The sequence below is a fragment of the Hyperolius riggenbachi genome, chromosome 8, assembly GCF_040937935.1.
Source record: "Hyperolius riggenbachi isolate aHypRig1 chromosome 8, aHypRig1.pri, whole genome shotgun sequence".
Taxonomy (NCBI): Eukaryota; Metazoa; Chordata; class Amphibia; order Anura; family Hyperoliidae; genus Hyperolius; species Hyperolius riggenbachi.
In genome coordinates, this window is record NC_090653.1 from 131,811,938 (window position 1) to 131,827,890 (window position 15,953).

General features: G+C 44.4%; 1 protein-coding gene across 2 annotated transcripts in view; it reads left to right on the forward strand.

Annotated features, from left to right (window-relative positions):
• Positions 1-15,953, forward strand: part of TRPC5 (transient receptor potential cation channel subfamily C member 5) — a 490,145-nt gene that overhangs the window by 435,611 nt on the left and 38,581 nt on the right. For both annotated transcript variants that reach the window (XM_068251108.1, XM_068251110.1), the window contains exon 7: positions 12,503-12,698. In XM_068251108.1, coding sequence (XP_068107209.1) covers positions 12,503-12,698 — 196 coding nt within the window. The remainder of the gene's footprint in view (positions 1-12,502; positions 12,699-15,953) is intronic.

The window sequence follows — 15,953 nt, forward strand, 5'->3', positions numbered from 1 at the left end:
TACGGAAAAAATGCAGTAGGTCAGGACTTTGCATTGCATTTACTGCACTGTACTGAACAGATCCATTAAAAAACACAAGTGGAAGCAAACCTTATTTTTTTGCATGTCTGTCACTGCACTGCAGAAAATGTACTGAGAGAATACATTTTTTGTGTAAGTGGGAATCGAACCTTATGCTGCTTCTGAACCCGGATACTTCTACAATATGAGAGAGCATATGAAAAGTGCATTGGTGACAAAATTATCTTTCAGTTAGACAATCTTAAAATGGGAGAAAACTCTGACATAACATTCAATAAAAATGTGTTTTCCTACTTTTTATTACCCATACCGTATTTGCTTTTGTGCACAAGTAATATTGTCTGTTTACAAATTACAAGGTCTCAAAGTACAGTCTATCTGCTCTGAAAGCTGCCATTGCATTGTATTGCATAGCTGCTGTATTTATATATTAAAATCTATCTAGTGATCACTTCTCAGTTGCACACATACTAGAAGCAGAAAAAACTGCACTTTGCTAATGTTTATTAACTGTAGCAGACAAAGGAATGTAATCAAAATATAATGTTATCACCTCTTCAGATGTGGCAATAAGCTTTCCACTGAAGAAGCAAGTGTTGTATTTAACTGTTTGAATGCTGTTCTGCTACATTTTCTTTTGTGGAAGTAGATTTTATGTTGTAAATAATCTTTTACAGCAAATAAGAAATGCTGAGTTTCATACCACTTTAAGTAATGTTCAATCACATTCTAATATCTGTATCCCCTGTGCCAAGTACCCCCTAATGATTTTCACACAGTTCCTTATATTTTTTTTACTTAATATTCTCATTTACATTGATGTATGTATGATTTATTACTTCTTAACCTCTAATCTCAAACCTTTAAATAATGAATTGACTGAAAGAAGATCAAGTACTCTCTGAGACTAACTTAAACATCCCCAGGAGTATGCCTACTGCTTGAGAAAATAGGAGATATAGATACTGTGAGGGATCAGCTGCAAATGGTGAGTACTCAGCGGGAGATAGCAGCACAGACAGGTGTATTTTCCAAAACAAACAACAGTTTATTGGACAGCAGGCTTCTTAAACAGCAGTCTTTTGGCAGTTTGTAAAGTACAGTTCAAATGAAAACAAAAAGGCCAGTCCAGGCCAGCAGCTTACATTCAGCTTTCAATATCAGGAACACACCAAACTCCATGTGCAGCCTGCACTTTCTCTCCAGAGCAAAACCAGCTTCCTGGATTCAAACGTGAAGTCTTTCTTAGCAGACTGTCAGACTTTGCTGGTCACACCCCCTCTCTCTCCTCCTACTCCAGCCTTTCAAAGCTGCTCTGTTAACCCTGTGTGTCCTGACTCCAGCAGAAGCCCACATACACAGAGCAAACGATCCACCCAGGATCTGGCGACCAGATGCGCCCGCCCACTCTGCATCTGGTCAGCTCCGGACCCAAGTAAGGTTATTAACCTCTGTCCATGTGACAGACAGCCAAAACCTTTTTTATTCCGGAGCTGCTACTGGATGTAGCGTCTGATCCCAGGTGGAATGTACCTCCCATCCAACACAACCTGGGACAAATCGATTACCTCCTGGGTATCGACTTTGTCACATACTCCCCCCCTCTGTTCGATCCCGTGGGATCGGACACAGTCTGCGGCAAGACAGAATGCCCTTGATAGAGCATCTGCATTGCCATGCAGTCTTCCAGCTCTGTGCTCCACAGAAAAATTAAAGGGCTGTAATGCCAGAAACCAGCGTGTTACCCTTGCATTTTTCTCCTTGTTTTGAGACATCCATGTGAGAGGAGCATGGTCGGTAATGAGGCGAAAGCGACGGCCCAAGAGATAGTACCGTAGAGCCTCGAGTGCCCACTTGATGGCCAGACACTCCCGCTCCACGATACTATATCTTTCTTCGGCTGCGGTCAGCCTTCGACTCAGATACACAACTGGGTGCTCCTCTCCATTGATGATTTGGGATAGGACTGCTCCTAACCCCACAGCTGAAGCATCTGTCTGTACCAGAAACTCTTTTTTAAAATCAGGCGTGACCAAGACTGGACCCCTGCACAATGCCTCCTTAAGACCTTGAAAGGCTTCTTCAGCCTCCTGTCCCCATGGACCCATGGAGGAACTTTTCCCTTTTGTGAGGTTTGTAATGGGAGTGGCCAAAGTGGCAAAATTTGGAATGAACCTCCTATAATAGCCCACCAAACCTAAGAAGGTCCTGACCTGCTTTTTCGTGGTAGGCCTAGGCCAGTCCCTTATGGCCTCCACTTTCTGCACTTGGGGCTTAATCAGACCTCTCCCAATTGTGTACCCCAGGTAACGAGCCTCCTCCAACCCTACTGCACACTTCTTGGGGTTCGCTGTCAGTCCCGCCTTTCTAATGGCATCCAGGACCGCCTGGACTTTCGGAAGGTGGCTTTCCCAATCTGTACTGAAGACGACCACGTCGTCCAAATAAGCCGCAGCATACCGCTGATGCGGCCTGAGGATCTTGTCCATCATCCTTTGAAAGGTGGCTGGGGCCCCTTGCAACCCAAACGGCATCCTGACATACTGAAACAGCCCTTGGGGAGTCGAGAAGGCTGTCTTCTCCTTGGCTGATTCAGTTAAGGGCACCTGCCAATATCCCCGGGTCAGATCTAAGGTGGTGACATATCTTGCGGGGCCCAGCCTTTCGACTAACTCATCTACCCTTGGCATAGGGTAGGCATCAAATTTTGATACCTCATTCAACTTTCTGAAGTCATTACAGAAACGAATGGAACCGTCAGGCTTCGGAACTAGCACTATGGGGCTATTCCATTCGCTGTTGGACTCCTCAATAACCCCCAGTTCCAGCATTCTTTCTACTTCCCCTGCTATGGCCTGTCTGCGAGCTTCAGGTATTCTATAAGGTTTAAGGCGGACCTGTACATAGGGCTCAGTCACAACATCATGCCTGATGACTTGGGTACAACCTGGAAGTTCCGAGAACACCTCTCGATTCCGTAAGAGGAACTCTCGGACCTCCCGTTTCTGTGAAACAGACAGCGTCTCAGCCACCTGTACCAGCTCTATTCCACCCTTGGTGGACTCTTGAGTAACCTGGGAAGCTGCAAGGGCCACCCTCTCTTTCCAGGGTTTCAGTAAATTCACATGATATATCTGTTCTGGCTTCCTCCGGCCAGGCTGGTAAACCCGGTAATTCACCTCCCCGACCTTTTCAATAATCTCATATGGACCTTGCCACTTAGCCAAAAACTTGCTTTCAACCGTGGGAACCAACACCAGGACCCGATCCCCAGGACTGAAAGCTCGAACCTTTGCTGATTTATTATAAACACGAGACTGTGCCTCCTGGGCATGTTGCAAATGCTCTCTGACTAAAGGCATCACCGCTGCAATCCTATCTTGCATACCAGACACATGTTCAACAATACTTCTGTAGGGGGTGGCCTCTTGCTCCCAGGTTTCTTTGGCTATATCCAGAATTCCCCGTGGGCATCGCCCATACAACAACTCAAACGGCGAAAAACCTGTGGAAGACTGAGGGACCTCCCGAATTGCAAACATTAGGTAGGGCAAAAGGCAATCCCAATCTTTGCCATCCTTGTCCACTATTTTCTTTAACATATTTTTTAAGGTTTTGTTGAATCTTTCCACAAGCCCGTCCGTTTGAGGGTGGTACACTGAAGTACGAATCTGATCGATCTTCATCAGTTTACACACTTCTTTCATCAATTTAGACATAAATGGGGTACCCTGGTCTGTCAAAATTTCCTTTGGCAAACCTACTCTGGTGAACATGTGGAACAACTCACGTGCAATCACTTTAGACGACGTATTTCTGAGGGGAACCGCTTCTGGGTAGCGAGTGGCATAGTCCACTACCACCAGAATGTACTGGTGACCACGCGCTGATCGAACCAATGGCCCCACTAGGTCCATGGCTATCCTTTCGAAGGGAACTTCGATAATGGGCAAGGGGACGAGCGGACTTCGAAAATGGGGAGCCGGAGCACATCTTTGGCACTCGGGACAGGATTCACAGTAAGCTTTTACATCTCCATGTACCCCAGGCCAAAAGAATCGCTGCAGGACTCGGTCCCTAGTTTTTTCGGTACCCAAATGTCCCCCCAGGGCATGTTTGTGCGCTAGGTCTAGGACCATTGGGCGATACGACTTGGGGACCACGAGTTGTTCCACAACCTCACCCTGAATTTTACAAACCTGGTACAGCAAGTCTGACTGTACCGCCAAATGAGGAAATACTTTCTCAGCCCCGACCACTTGGGGTTCACCGTTCAACACCTTGACATTTTCCCACGCTTTTGCCAGCGTAGGATCCCTTAACTGGGCAGTCCCAAAGTTATCCCGAGACACCTCCAGCTCTGGTAGGACCGAGCCCTCAGAGGTCTCTGGGGATAACTCAGAGTCCCCAGCAAACACCTCCAAGGGAGAAAACATTTCATTACCATCAATTTCTGTATTATTTTTAGATTCCAGCTCTCTTGAGCCTCCACAGTTATCCCCTTCCCACAAGTTCCAGAACAGTGGAAAGTCCCTCCCCAGGATGACACTATGTGCCAAGTTCGGGCTCACCACTATTTCCTGAGTGGCAGGTCCACAGTTTGTTTCAATGGTGAGAAGGGCGGTGGGGTATTGTTTAGAGTCCCCATGAACACATTGTACTGTGACCCGACGATTCCCCAGCCAGGCCGGGTCCACTAAACTGGAATGCACCAGGGTCACCAAGCTACCAGAGTCTAAGAGAGCCTGGACAGTTTTTCCAGCAATTTTTACCACCGCCAAATGAGAGTCACAGCTTGCGATATACACAGGTCGCGCAAACAAGGACCTGCGACGAGTGTAATCGCACTCCATGGGTTCAACTGCCTGAGGACAGTTAGCAGCAATATGTCCCCACTCTTTACATTGCCAACATTGTACCGGGGATCGACTTCTTACCATTGTGCCTGGTCGACCTCGGCCTGCAGAGCTTGGCTCACTGACCACACCCCCCACAAAGTCAGCTTTTGTCTTACCAGTTCCCTGGGGTGCTGCCAGTCTCCGGGTAGCTGAGCGCTGTCCTGTGGCCCAAGCCAAAGAGTCCTCTGCAGCCAGATAACGTTCCAGCAGCGCAATTAGTTCATCAGCTGACTGTGGATCTGCATGACTCACCCACCTTCGCAAAGCCGGCGGTAGGGAGCGCAAGAAACGGTCAATGGTAACTCTTTCGACGACCTCCGGAGCTGTTAACTTCTCAGGTTCCAACCACTTCTTTACCAAGTGGATTAGATCGTGCATCTGGGACCTTGGAGAGCATCCGGCTGAATAGGACCACTGGTGAACTCGCTGGGCTCGCACCGCCGGGGTGACACCAAGTCTACGCAGGATCTCCTCCTTCAGCTTGTCGTAGTCTTTGGCATCCTCTAGGGCAAGGTCGAAGTAGGCCTTTTGAGCATCCCCAGTCAGGAACGGAGCTACCAATCCTGCCCATTGCGTTTTAGGCCAGGCTTCCCTCTCCGCTGTCCTCTCAAAGGTATGGAGGAACGCCTCAACATCATCATGGGGAGTCAGCTTCTGCAAGAAGTGGCTTGCGCGGATGGTGCCTCCACTGCCAGGTACCAGCAGCTGTCCCTCTTGGTTCCGAGCCACAAGTTGTTGCACCAACTCACTCACTGCTTTCCTGTCAGCCTCAGCAGTCTGACGATCGGCCTCCGCAGCTGCAGCCAGACTCTCACACAGGGCCACCGCTTGCTGCTGTACTGCCTCTGTATGTTGTTGCAGGGCTGTGTTTGTTTTCCGCTGCTCAGCATTAGCCTGTTGCAAGGCCGCATTCGCTAACACCAGCTGCTTCACCATTTCATCCATGCTGCTGTTCAAACTTTTAAATCTTACGCCAAACACACTGTCGCTGTAGGCATGCTAAGTTGCCCGCATCCGAGCACCAATTGTGAGGGATCAGCTGCAAATGGTGAGTACTCAGCGGGAGATAGCAGCACAGACAGGTGTATTTTCCAAAACAAACAACAGTTTATTGGACAGCAGGCTTCTTAAACAGCAGTCTTTTGGCAGTTTGTAAAGTACAGTTCAAATGAAAACAAAAAGGCCAGTCCAGGCCAGCAGCTTACATTCAGCTTTCAATATCAGGAACACACCAAACTCCATGTGCAGCCTGCACTTTCTCTCCAGAGCAAAACCAGCTTCCTGGATTCAAACGTGAAGTCTTTCTTAGCAGACTGTCAGACTTTGCTGGTCACACCCCCTCTCTCTCCTCCTACTCCAGCCTTTCAAAGCTGCTCTGTTAACCCTGTGTGTCCTGACTCCAGCAGAAGCCCACATACACAGAGCAAACGATCCACCCAGGATCTGGCGACCAGATGCGCCCGCCCACTCTGCATCTGGTCAGCTCCGGACCCAAGTAAGGTTATTAACCTCTGTCCATGTGACAGACAGCCAAAACCTTTTTTATTCCGGAGCTGCTACTGGATGTAGCGTCTGATCCCAGGTGGAATGTACCTCCCATCCAACACAACCTGGGACAAATCGATTACCTCCTGGGTATCGACTTTGTCACAATACACACAGACGCATTATACAATGATGTAACTGTGATCTCTGTCCTTGGATTAAAGATTGTTCCTGCACTGCTAGGTTAAAGGACGCGTGTTTACTATATTTTATCTCAAGTCCCCAGTTCATGAACAGAAGGCTGAAAAGCCTTACAGTTGGGAACCTTCAATGCTTTGACTGCGCTGCCTCATTTGTGCAGATCCTTTCACTCTACAAATGACTGCTTACATGAGTAGGTCTTTCACTCTGTGGATAGGAGAGGGGTTAAGCACTGCTCCTTCAGTCTGTACAGACAGAGACCGATTCCTGCCAAATGCCGTTCTTTCCTTTTTAATGGCTATGAAATAACATGACGCAGGATGTCTCCACAGACCTTTGTCACTTTAGCTTGCGGTTTCGAAGGAGAAGACATCTGCGCTGACAAGCGAACTCTGTTTCCGAATCTGCACAGTCACAAACTGTTCACGGGGAAATGAGCAGACGCATGACACAAGATATCACCCTTTGCGATGCTGGTGCAGAGATGTCTAAGAGAAAATGGCAGGCTGCTCATTCGTAGCAAGCAGGAGGTGCTGAGTTCACATTCTTCCTAAGTTCCTTACTGCTCAGCAGAAAGTGCATCTAAGTCAGCTTGTTTATTGTCACGGTTGGATTGTTTTATGATACAAATCACAGCATTATATTGTATGAGTTGTTTTTTTAAACCTTGCACAATTTATATTTAAACTTAATAGCAGACCGTGCATAATTAAGTCAGATTATTACGAGTAAGCGCTTCTTAAAATGGCTGAAATGGTTATTCCACCAGGACTTCCATCCATTAATTCTGAATGCAATCTTAAAGGAGCCCATTAACAATGTCATTTTTAGTGATCCAGATTTAAAGAGAAGATCGTAACTAAACAAGTTGTGATCACTAATGTGCGGCCAGATTTCTGGAAAGGCTGACAAGGCCCGGGCCTTGGGTGGCTGCAGCCCAATGGGGCATCTGGTCATAAAAAAGAGGTTGATACATATGAAGGAGGAGGCCACAAATTCTGAGCAACACATGAAAAAGGGAAGCTAATGTCCAAGGGAGTTTTTCATTAAAGACAAGTGCTGAGGTATGTAGATATGTAGATGTTGCACATGGAAGAACCCAAGGCGGTCCGGGCAGCCTCTCTTTCCCCCTCCCCCCCCCCCCCCCGCCGCGCAATAATTGTCGCTATTCCGAAGGGTAATAGAGAAGAGGGATTGCCTGCTCAAAACGCCCACTGGGGGTGTACTTATAGGCTTTGCACAGCTGCCATTGGGCAGCTCTCTCTCCCTGGCCACACCTCCTGCCACTCCTCTGCCTCCCTGAGCGCTGGTAGAGCATCTCACTCTCCTTCCAGCATTGTAACCCACGAAAGTGAAAGTGGCAGACTGCAGGCCACATGAGCAGTGAAGAGAGGTGGCAACCTGATACGCCAACCCCCCCTACCCCGGATCAGGCAGCATATGTATTATTTAATAATCTGTCCCCACCTCAGGCTTTCTTTAACTCAGAAGAGTGGCTTGACTAGTTGACTTGTTGGATGGCCGTGGTACCAATCATGCGCTGATTTCTGCTAAGTATAGACTTATACTGGGAGGCTCACGAAAAGAGGCCCAACTGTCTGCCATGAGCGTGAGTATATAGGCAGACTTATGGATAACTACAGCAAATGCCGGCGACTAAGGCTTAAAGAACCACCATCATAATAAAAGAATTAAATTTAAAATGCTTGATTATGCATATGCATAAAATGTACATTTGTCCCTGAGTAAATTGCACTATAAGTTACTTTTCTTATGTTCCTGTCACTTACAGTAGGCAGTAAACAATCTGACAGTTCTGACAGGTTTTGGAATAGTCCATCTCCTCATGGGGATTGTTAGGGTTGTCTTTACTTTTAAAAGCATTTGCTGTATGACAGTTGCTCAGTCCAACTGCCAAACTAGTGTGCAAGTGGGTAAGGTGGCTAGCTGTACTCTTTATATATATATCCTTTCACTTTGGGTTGTTGGGTCCTAAAGTCTTCCTCCTGGGAGCACAATATGTGGAAAGAGGCGCCCTGGTGTATGAATATGTAAGGGACTTACCTCCGGGATCCAGCGACGCCGCCGTCTCTGCCAAGAGCGGGTCTCGTCCTGGCACTTCCGCATGTCGGCAGCTGTTCTCCGCCCACTGGAGATCGCTCTGCGCATACTGGTGGTGGATGTCTCGCTGCTCTCGGCCGCAGTATGGTCTGAGGTGGCGTCAAGGAGGACATGCGCGCTCCCGCGGCCGATCGTGCGTGCACACTACCGGCCACGGATTCGGTAGCCCAGGTATCAATGTATCGGGCTATGGTGCCCGATCACTGATTCCTCTCCCCTGCTGAAAAAGCGACAGCTTCTCACGGAAGCTACGCTTTTTCTGAAGCTATGTCCCTGTAAGCGTACATTGTACGCTTAGAGTGACGTCATGTAAACAAAATCAAGATTGCCATCTTGTGGCCAAAAAGTAAAACTACAAGTAAAAGTAAAAAAACATTACAATACACAAATATTTCCCCAAATAAAACACTATTTATATCCCACCCTCCCAAAAATGCCCACATAAAATGTTTAATAAGAAAAAAAATTACTATAAAAAAAACAAACACATAAATATTTACCTAAGGGTCTAAACTTTTTAAATATCTATGTAAAGATGAAATATTTCTCTCTATTTTTTTTTTTATAAGCTTGTAAATAGTGATGGATGCAAAACAGAAAAAATGCTCTTTTATTTCCAAATAAAATATTGTCGCGATACATTGTGATAGGGACATAATTTAAACGGTGAAATAACCATGACAAATGGGCAAATACAATACGTGGGTTTTAATTATGGAGGCATGTATTATTTTAAAACTATAATGGCCGAAAACTGACAAATAATACATTTTTTCATTTTTTGTCTTATTCTTACTGTTAAAATGCATTTACAGTAAGGTAGCTCTTAGCAAAATGTACCCCCCAAAGAAAGCCTAATTGGTGGCGGAAAAAAACAAGATATAGATCAGTTCATTGTGATAAGTAGTGATAAAGTTATAGGCTAATGAATGGGAGGTGAACATTGCTCGGATGCATAAAGTGAAAACGACTGAGGGCTTAAGTGGTTAAATGTTTTTATATATACACCAGGGTGCCTCTTTACTTATTTTGTGCTTATTAACATCCCCCAACAGAGTCTGTTGGTGGGGTTGAGACAGGCCACAAGTGGTCCCCACCACAGTGGACACCTGTTTCTTTTATCTAGAGCAACTGCATCCAGGTCCATCCAGGCCACCCCGAGTGGAGTTGGGTTCATTGTCTCCACCTGCTTCCTGTGGTTGGTTGCCCTGTCTGCAACCCGCCTTTTGAATAGAGCATCTATTTCCTCTTTTATTACAAATACTGTACTCAAACATATTGCATTGCTGGGCTCCTGTTTTGTTTCCTGTAATTTTTCTTTAGGGTGTCAAGACACCCCCATTACTCTTCTTCCTGGGGGTTGTTGAGGAAGTCTTTTCTACTACTCGGAAACATCAGTGGTTGAGTGTGCTTTTCTTTTCTGTTAGAAAGATTCTAATCCTGCACTGGATAGAGCAATCACCTCTCTCTTTTGCTATGTCAATGTCTTTGGTCAATCAGTCCTTAACACTTGGCCTATATAGAAAATTAAGGCATAGTTTGAGATAATACTTGAATGTTAGACCAGACGGGATGATGGGTTTCAGATTATTATTTTTTTTTTTATTTATATAGTGCCAACATCTTCCATAGTGCTATATATAATACAAAACAAATATTGGGGGCACAGGTACATGAAAAGTCCAAAACTCTGTTCAATCAGGACATCCAGCAAGTACTAATACATACATAGTACATGTGTGGTTTGAGATCATTAAAATTGGTATATGTGTTCATATGAGATATTACAGCAAAATAAGAAAGAGGAGGAGGTCCCTGCCCTTGCAAGCTTACAACACTCACCTCCCCCGGGATCCAGACCCCGGCAGCCATTCTCCTTCCATTCCTCGGAGGCTCTGGATCTCTCTGGTGAAATCGTCATGATGATAGCTGGTGATCTCACTATAGGGTTACAGCGCCACATGGAGGACTGAGGGAGAATTGCAACACTGGATGCCAGGGAGGTGAGAAAATGCAGGGGCTACTGCAGGTTCTCTCGTGGTATGATGTTTTCTTGCTTTTAGGGTCTAAAAGCTAATGAAAAAATTGTACCGCTTTTAGACCCTAAAATCAGGAAAGAAACATACCGCCAGGAAGGTTAAGGAAATAATCAATAATGTGATTGTTCAGGATCAATTGGGCTCATAAGCTTTTTTGTTTTCACGCAATACCATCTGAATAATCTGATTGAAAATGTGACTGTTCGCTAAAAATCGCAACATTAGGGGCACCCACCAGTGGCGTAGCAATAGGGGTTGCAGAGGTTGTGACCGCATTGGGGCCCTTGGGCCAGAGGGGCTCCGCAGGGCCCTCCCTCAACAGCAGTATTGGCTCTTTATTGGTCCTGTGCTTGTAAAAATCACTTCTATAGATGTAGAGAATGGTAGTAATGATGAATAAACTGTTCCCCACCCCCTTCTTGCACCTCTGACACTCTAGTTGCCATTGGCAGGTTTTGGTGCGCTGTATCAATGGTTATGTATAAAGTGCTTGGGGGGCCCAATGTAAAACTCGCACCGGGGCCCATAGCTACGTCACTGGCACCCACCTATATGTTTAAAGCAAAATACAGCATTATTCTTGTAAATATCTTAAGGTCACAGTTATGGTCAGAGCTGTACTCAACAGTAATCTTAAATCGTTCTTCAAACAGCCCATTAAAGATCACTGATTTCAAAAAGTGGAAAGCTACAGGTTGGTATTTCAGACTAAGGTGGGGAATAAAAGGCACATCGAGATAATAGGTTTGCAGACATCTATCTAGCTTTATTATGGAATGGGAGGAGCTTACATGTTTCTTGTGAAATGACACAAGTCATAGCACCTTGCAAAGGCTCTCTATCGAGAAGAGGAATGCATACTGCCATCTGTCCATTACATTAAACATTTCCAACAGCTTAAAGTTTCCTAGCACCTAATACCTAAATCTGATGGTCATAAGTACTAGTCTTGAAACCCAGGCAGCTAGTTAACTTGTTTTGCAGGAGCGTTAAAACAATTTAGAGCAATTCAAATACTTTAGATGTCTTAGCTGAACATCCGTTAATTCTGAAAATTAGAGACACATTGGAACACCATCGCCCATGATGTGAGATGTCAAGCTCTGCTGTGTTTACCTTTGGTTCGGCTTTTGTTTTATAAAACCTCTGGATACAAATGTCTTTATAGCGTTCCAGGCCTCTGATCTGCTAGCTGGTTCTTCGGCAGTGTTTTATGAATATTGTATAGTGTGTGATACGCAAGGACATCTGAAGGGCATAGACTGCACTCTCTAATATCCTCTATGCTGTGCAACAGTATATAAGTATGATGTACTGCTGCATGCATTTTTGTCCTAATGCTGCATTGACACATTCATTAGCAGTGAAAGAAATAAACCCTACAATGAACAGCAATGCAGATTGTTTGTTGTGTTTTAAATGCACAGCCACCTGCTTTGCAAAGTGTGAATAAGTCATAAGGAGTATAAGCGAGCTAATGACACAGGTTTGGAGGATGGTAAATAAGCAGATATTTGCCTTTTTTGCAGTCTACCAAAAGGTGATGATGGGAGTATTGTTCCTAGCATGACTTGTTAATTGTGTTGCCCTCTTGATTCCTGCTGCCCTGGGGTTTCCCAGTGTTCACGCAGTAGATATTTATGATTTTGAGTTTATTTTTTAAAAATGATTGTGTACATAAATCTTATCATGGCAATATGAGTGACGTCATTGACTTGTTTGCGTCTTGTATTGCAGCCTTTTTGAGACCCTGCAGTCCCTGTTCTGGTCGGTGTTTGGTCTTCTTAACCTATATGTTACCAACGTTAAAGCACGTCATGAGTTTACAGAATTTGTTGGGGCCACCATGTTTGGAACATACAACGTGATCTCTCTGGTCGTCTTACTCAACATGCTGATAGCCATGATGAACAACTCCTACCAGCTGATTGCTGTAAGTACTGGTTTGTGGTCTAATATTATTATTATTATTATTATTATTATTATTAATAATTTATAAAGTGCCAAAATATTCCGTGGCGCTGTACACTGTACAATGTAGTCTATGCAATTTTCTTCAGAACAATGGAAAAAGTCCTCCACTGAAGCTACATATGCACTCTCAATAATTGTCAGCTTAGTAGACTGAGGCCAAGATTGCTGGATCACATTGGTTATCCACCCTGAACCACTGAAAATAAGACCAAAAATAGTATGTACATTGGTCCTATTGCATTAAACATCCCTTGTGGCTAGTTGCAAAATAAGGTTCTGCACATAATACAACAACAACTTAATTTTGAGGTGGCATGTGCTTGAACCTAGGCAAAGGTGCAACTGACCAGTGTGCACTTCATGTAACTTTAATTGTGCAAGTGTGATTCTAGCAACAGCCTGCACGTTCATATGGAATAAGTTGCATTGTAATGCATTGTAGCTTAGAAGGTGTGAGCTGTTAATAGGCTTTAAACAGAACCACGTTACAGTGCGTTATACATTGTCTGTTACAACACAATGTGCCAGTGTGAAAGTACCCTATTTGTCAACTTATCTGTATAATACATTTCTACTGCAAAGAAAGTCAAAGAGATACTCAAATTCTCAATAAAATTCTCTGCAAACCACCAAAATGTAAGAAAATACTTAAAATAATTTTGATGGCACTTTTTAAACTACTTTTTGTGGCTATTTCAATTGCTAAGTGTGGAAAAATTAATCTAAATAGAAGATGAAAAATTATCTCCTAGGAGAAAACTCAGATTAAAAACTGAATTGCATATGGTGTGCAAATATAGTAGTGTGTACATATAATCTAGGTGAAAACTCGGGAGAAACAGTGAATTGCGTATGGACCAAGGTGTCAAAATATCACACAAAAAAGAAACTCAGGAGAAAAAAAATAATTGCATATGGGCTACTGGGCTATATGAAATTCACCTTTACTCCTGAGTTATCTCCTAGGAGATAGTTTTCATATTCTCTTATAAAAAAACGTTTAAGCATTTAAAAAGTACCTAAAAGTTAGTGAAAATATACTATCACAATTATTGTGTGCACTTTCTTGCTTGCTGGTGGCTTAAAGGGCATTTTATAACAATATGTGAAAATATCACCTAGGTAAAAACGCAGGAGAAAAAGTGAATTGCGTATGGGCCATTGTCTTTTAATGTCTTTATTGTTTTCAGTCATTAAATTTTTTATTCATGTGAATAAACTTGATTATGTATTACATACTTAATATTGAATGGGTCCTCCCCAGTCAATTTTTTTTCATAATTTGGGAAAAATGTAATGTGTGTGATTCTGGGTCTGATTTTCCAAATGTTACAATCAATCTGATCAATCAATCAAACAAGCAATCAGATTGTACTTCTTGAATGCAAAAGAAATATAAAAAAGTGTACTGTATGTGGCCACCTTAAGAGAGTTGTATTCCTAAAGTAAAGCCTGCAATTATAATGTGCAAGCAATAGGGAATGCACAGGAGTGTTTTCCAAACTGTATTTCCTTTTCAAGTTTTCACAAAAGTTTTCTAATAATTGTAGGTTCATTTAGGTTTCTTTTCCACAGGAGACAGAACTACAGGCATGTCAGCAGTTCAGACTCCCGGCTGCTGCCACAAGTGCCTTTGGCTGCAATTACTTGTAGCCAAATGGCAGCGTTTGGTAGCATCTGACTTGCAACAGAGTTTGCGGGTGGACAAATTCATGCAACGTCTGAAGATGGCAACCACTGTACTCAGATGCAACTTTATGGTTAGCGGCTGCCTGTCCACCACCCATGCCGTGCTTGGCCAGTGAATGGGATTGTAACAATAGTGTCAGCAGGATAACAGATTTCTGATTATGTGATGATCTGCAGTATCACCAATAATACAGATACTATATCTGATTATATGGTGATCTGCAGAATCACCAGTAATACAGATATAGTAAGCAAATGACGTGTAAGACGTGACAAAAGTCACTAGCTTTATTGCACAGAGTGAAGTGATTGGTGCAAACAGTAAGTTGCTGATAGAATCTCAGCGGTAACCTCACCAGTGGCGATGGAGGTTACAGATAGAACCACAGCGGCAACCTCACCAGTGGCAAGGGCCCACTGGTGAGAGAGAATAGTCCGACAGATCAGGTAGGCAACAGACGGGCAGATAAGGTACAGAATCGACAAGCAGAATCAGGGTGAAGTTCAAGCAAAAGTCGGCAACAAGATCAGATGGGCAGAGGTACAGAATCACAATGCAGAAAGTATAGTCAGAGCAGGCAAAGAGTCATACACAGATAAATACAATTGGTATGTTTTTCACTACTTATTACAGCTATCAAAGGTCTGACTGCTAACACGAAGTATTCGCAACAACAGACAATGAGCAAATGACATCTCCCAGCTTAAATACAGAAAGCAAATCCAAGCCGCCCGCCCAGAGGGCTGAACCAATCAGCAGTGTGTGATTGTCAGGTTGGTGTCACCTGACCGCAAGATCAGCTGACCCGTCTCCTCAGATTATAAAGGTCCTGCCTCCCTGCCCGCGGGTGTGCTGACCTAATCTGATGTGCAGAGGAGAGACCTGTCCTGCCAGGGGCTGTGCAAGATGTCTGAGAGGATGCGGCCGCCACCGGGGTGACGTCAGACACGGAAGTGGCGGCCGCAGCACTCTCCGCTGGTGAGGTAATACTGCTATACCTGACAGGGATCAGTTGACAGGCGGTGAACTAACCACCTACAGCTGCTCATGGAAGAGAGGCCTGAGGCTATGTTCACATTGGAGCGGTGCGGTGAAAACAGGCACACTGTAATGCAGAACGTTGCACTGCAATGCAAAAGCAATGTGATGTTCACCGTGTGGCTGCTGCTGTGCATTCAAATGGCAATGGGGATCCGCAAAACATGTGCACTAACAGGGACAGTGAAGAATACTTTTCATTGTCTGTATCTTTCACTGTATGTATTTAGAGAGTTTAGCCTGTCTAATTTCCCCTCATCTGTGTCTAATCACAAGTTGTAATTTGATCCCTTAGCTGTGTCAGCTGACTGCCATGGCAGAGAGCTCATTTGTAAACACTGGATGTTATCAATATGTTTGCTACCATGAAAGCAGGAAGAAGAAACACTGCAGATTTATTGCAGGATTTGTATCAGCTGTAACAAAGAAACATTTTGTTTAACCCCTTGCCGACCGCTCCACCCCGATTGGCGTGAACGCGGCGGA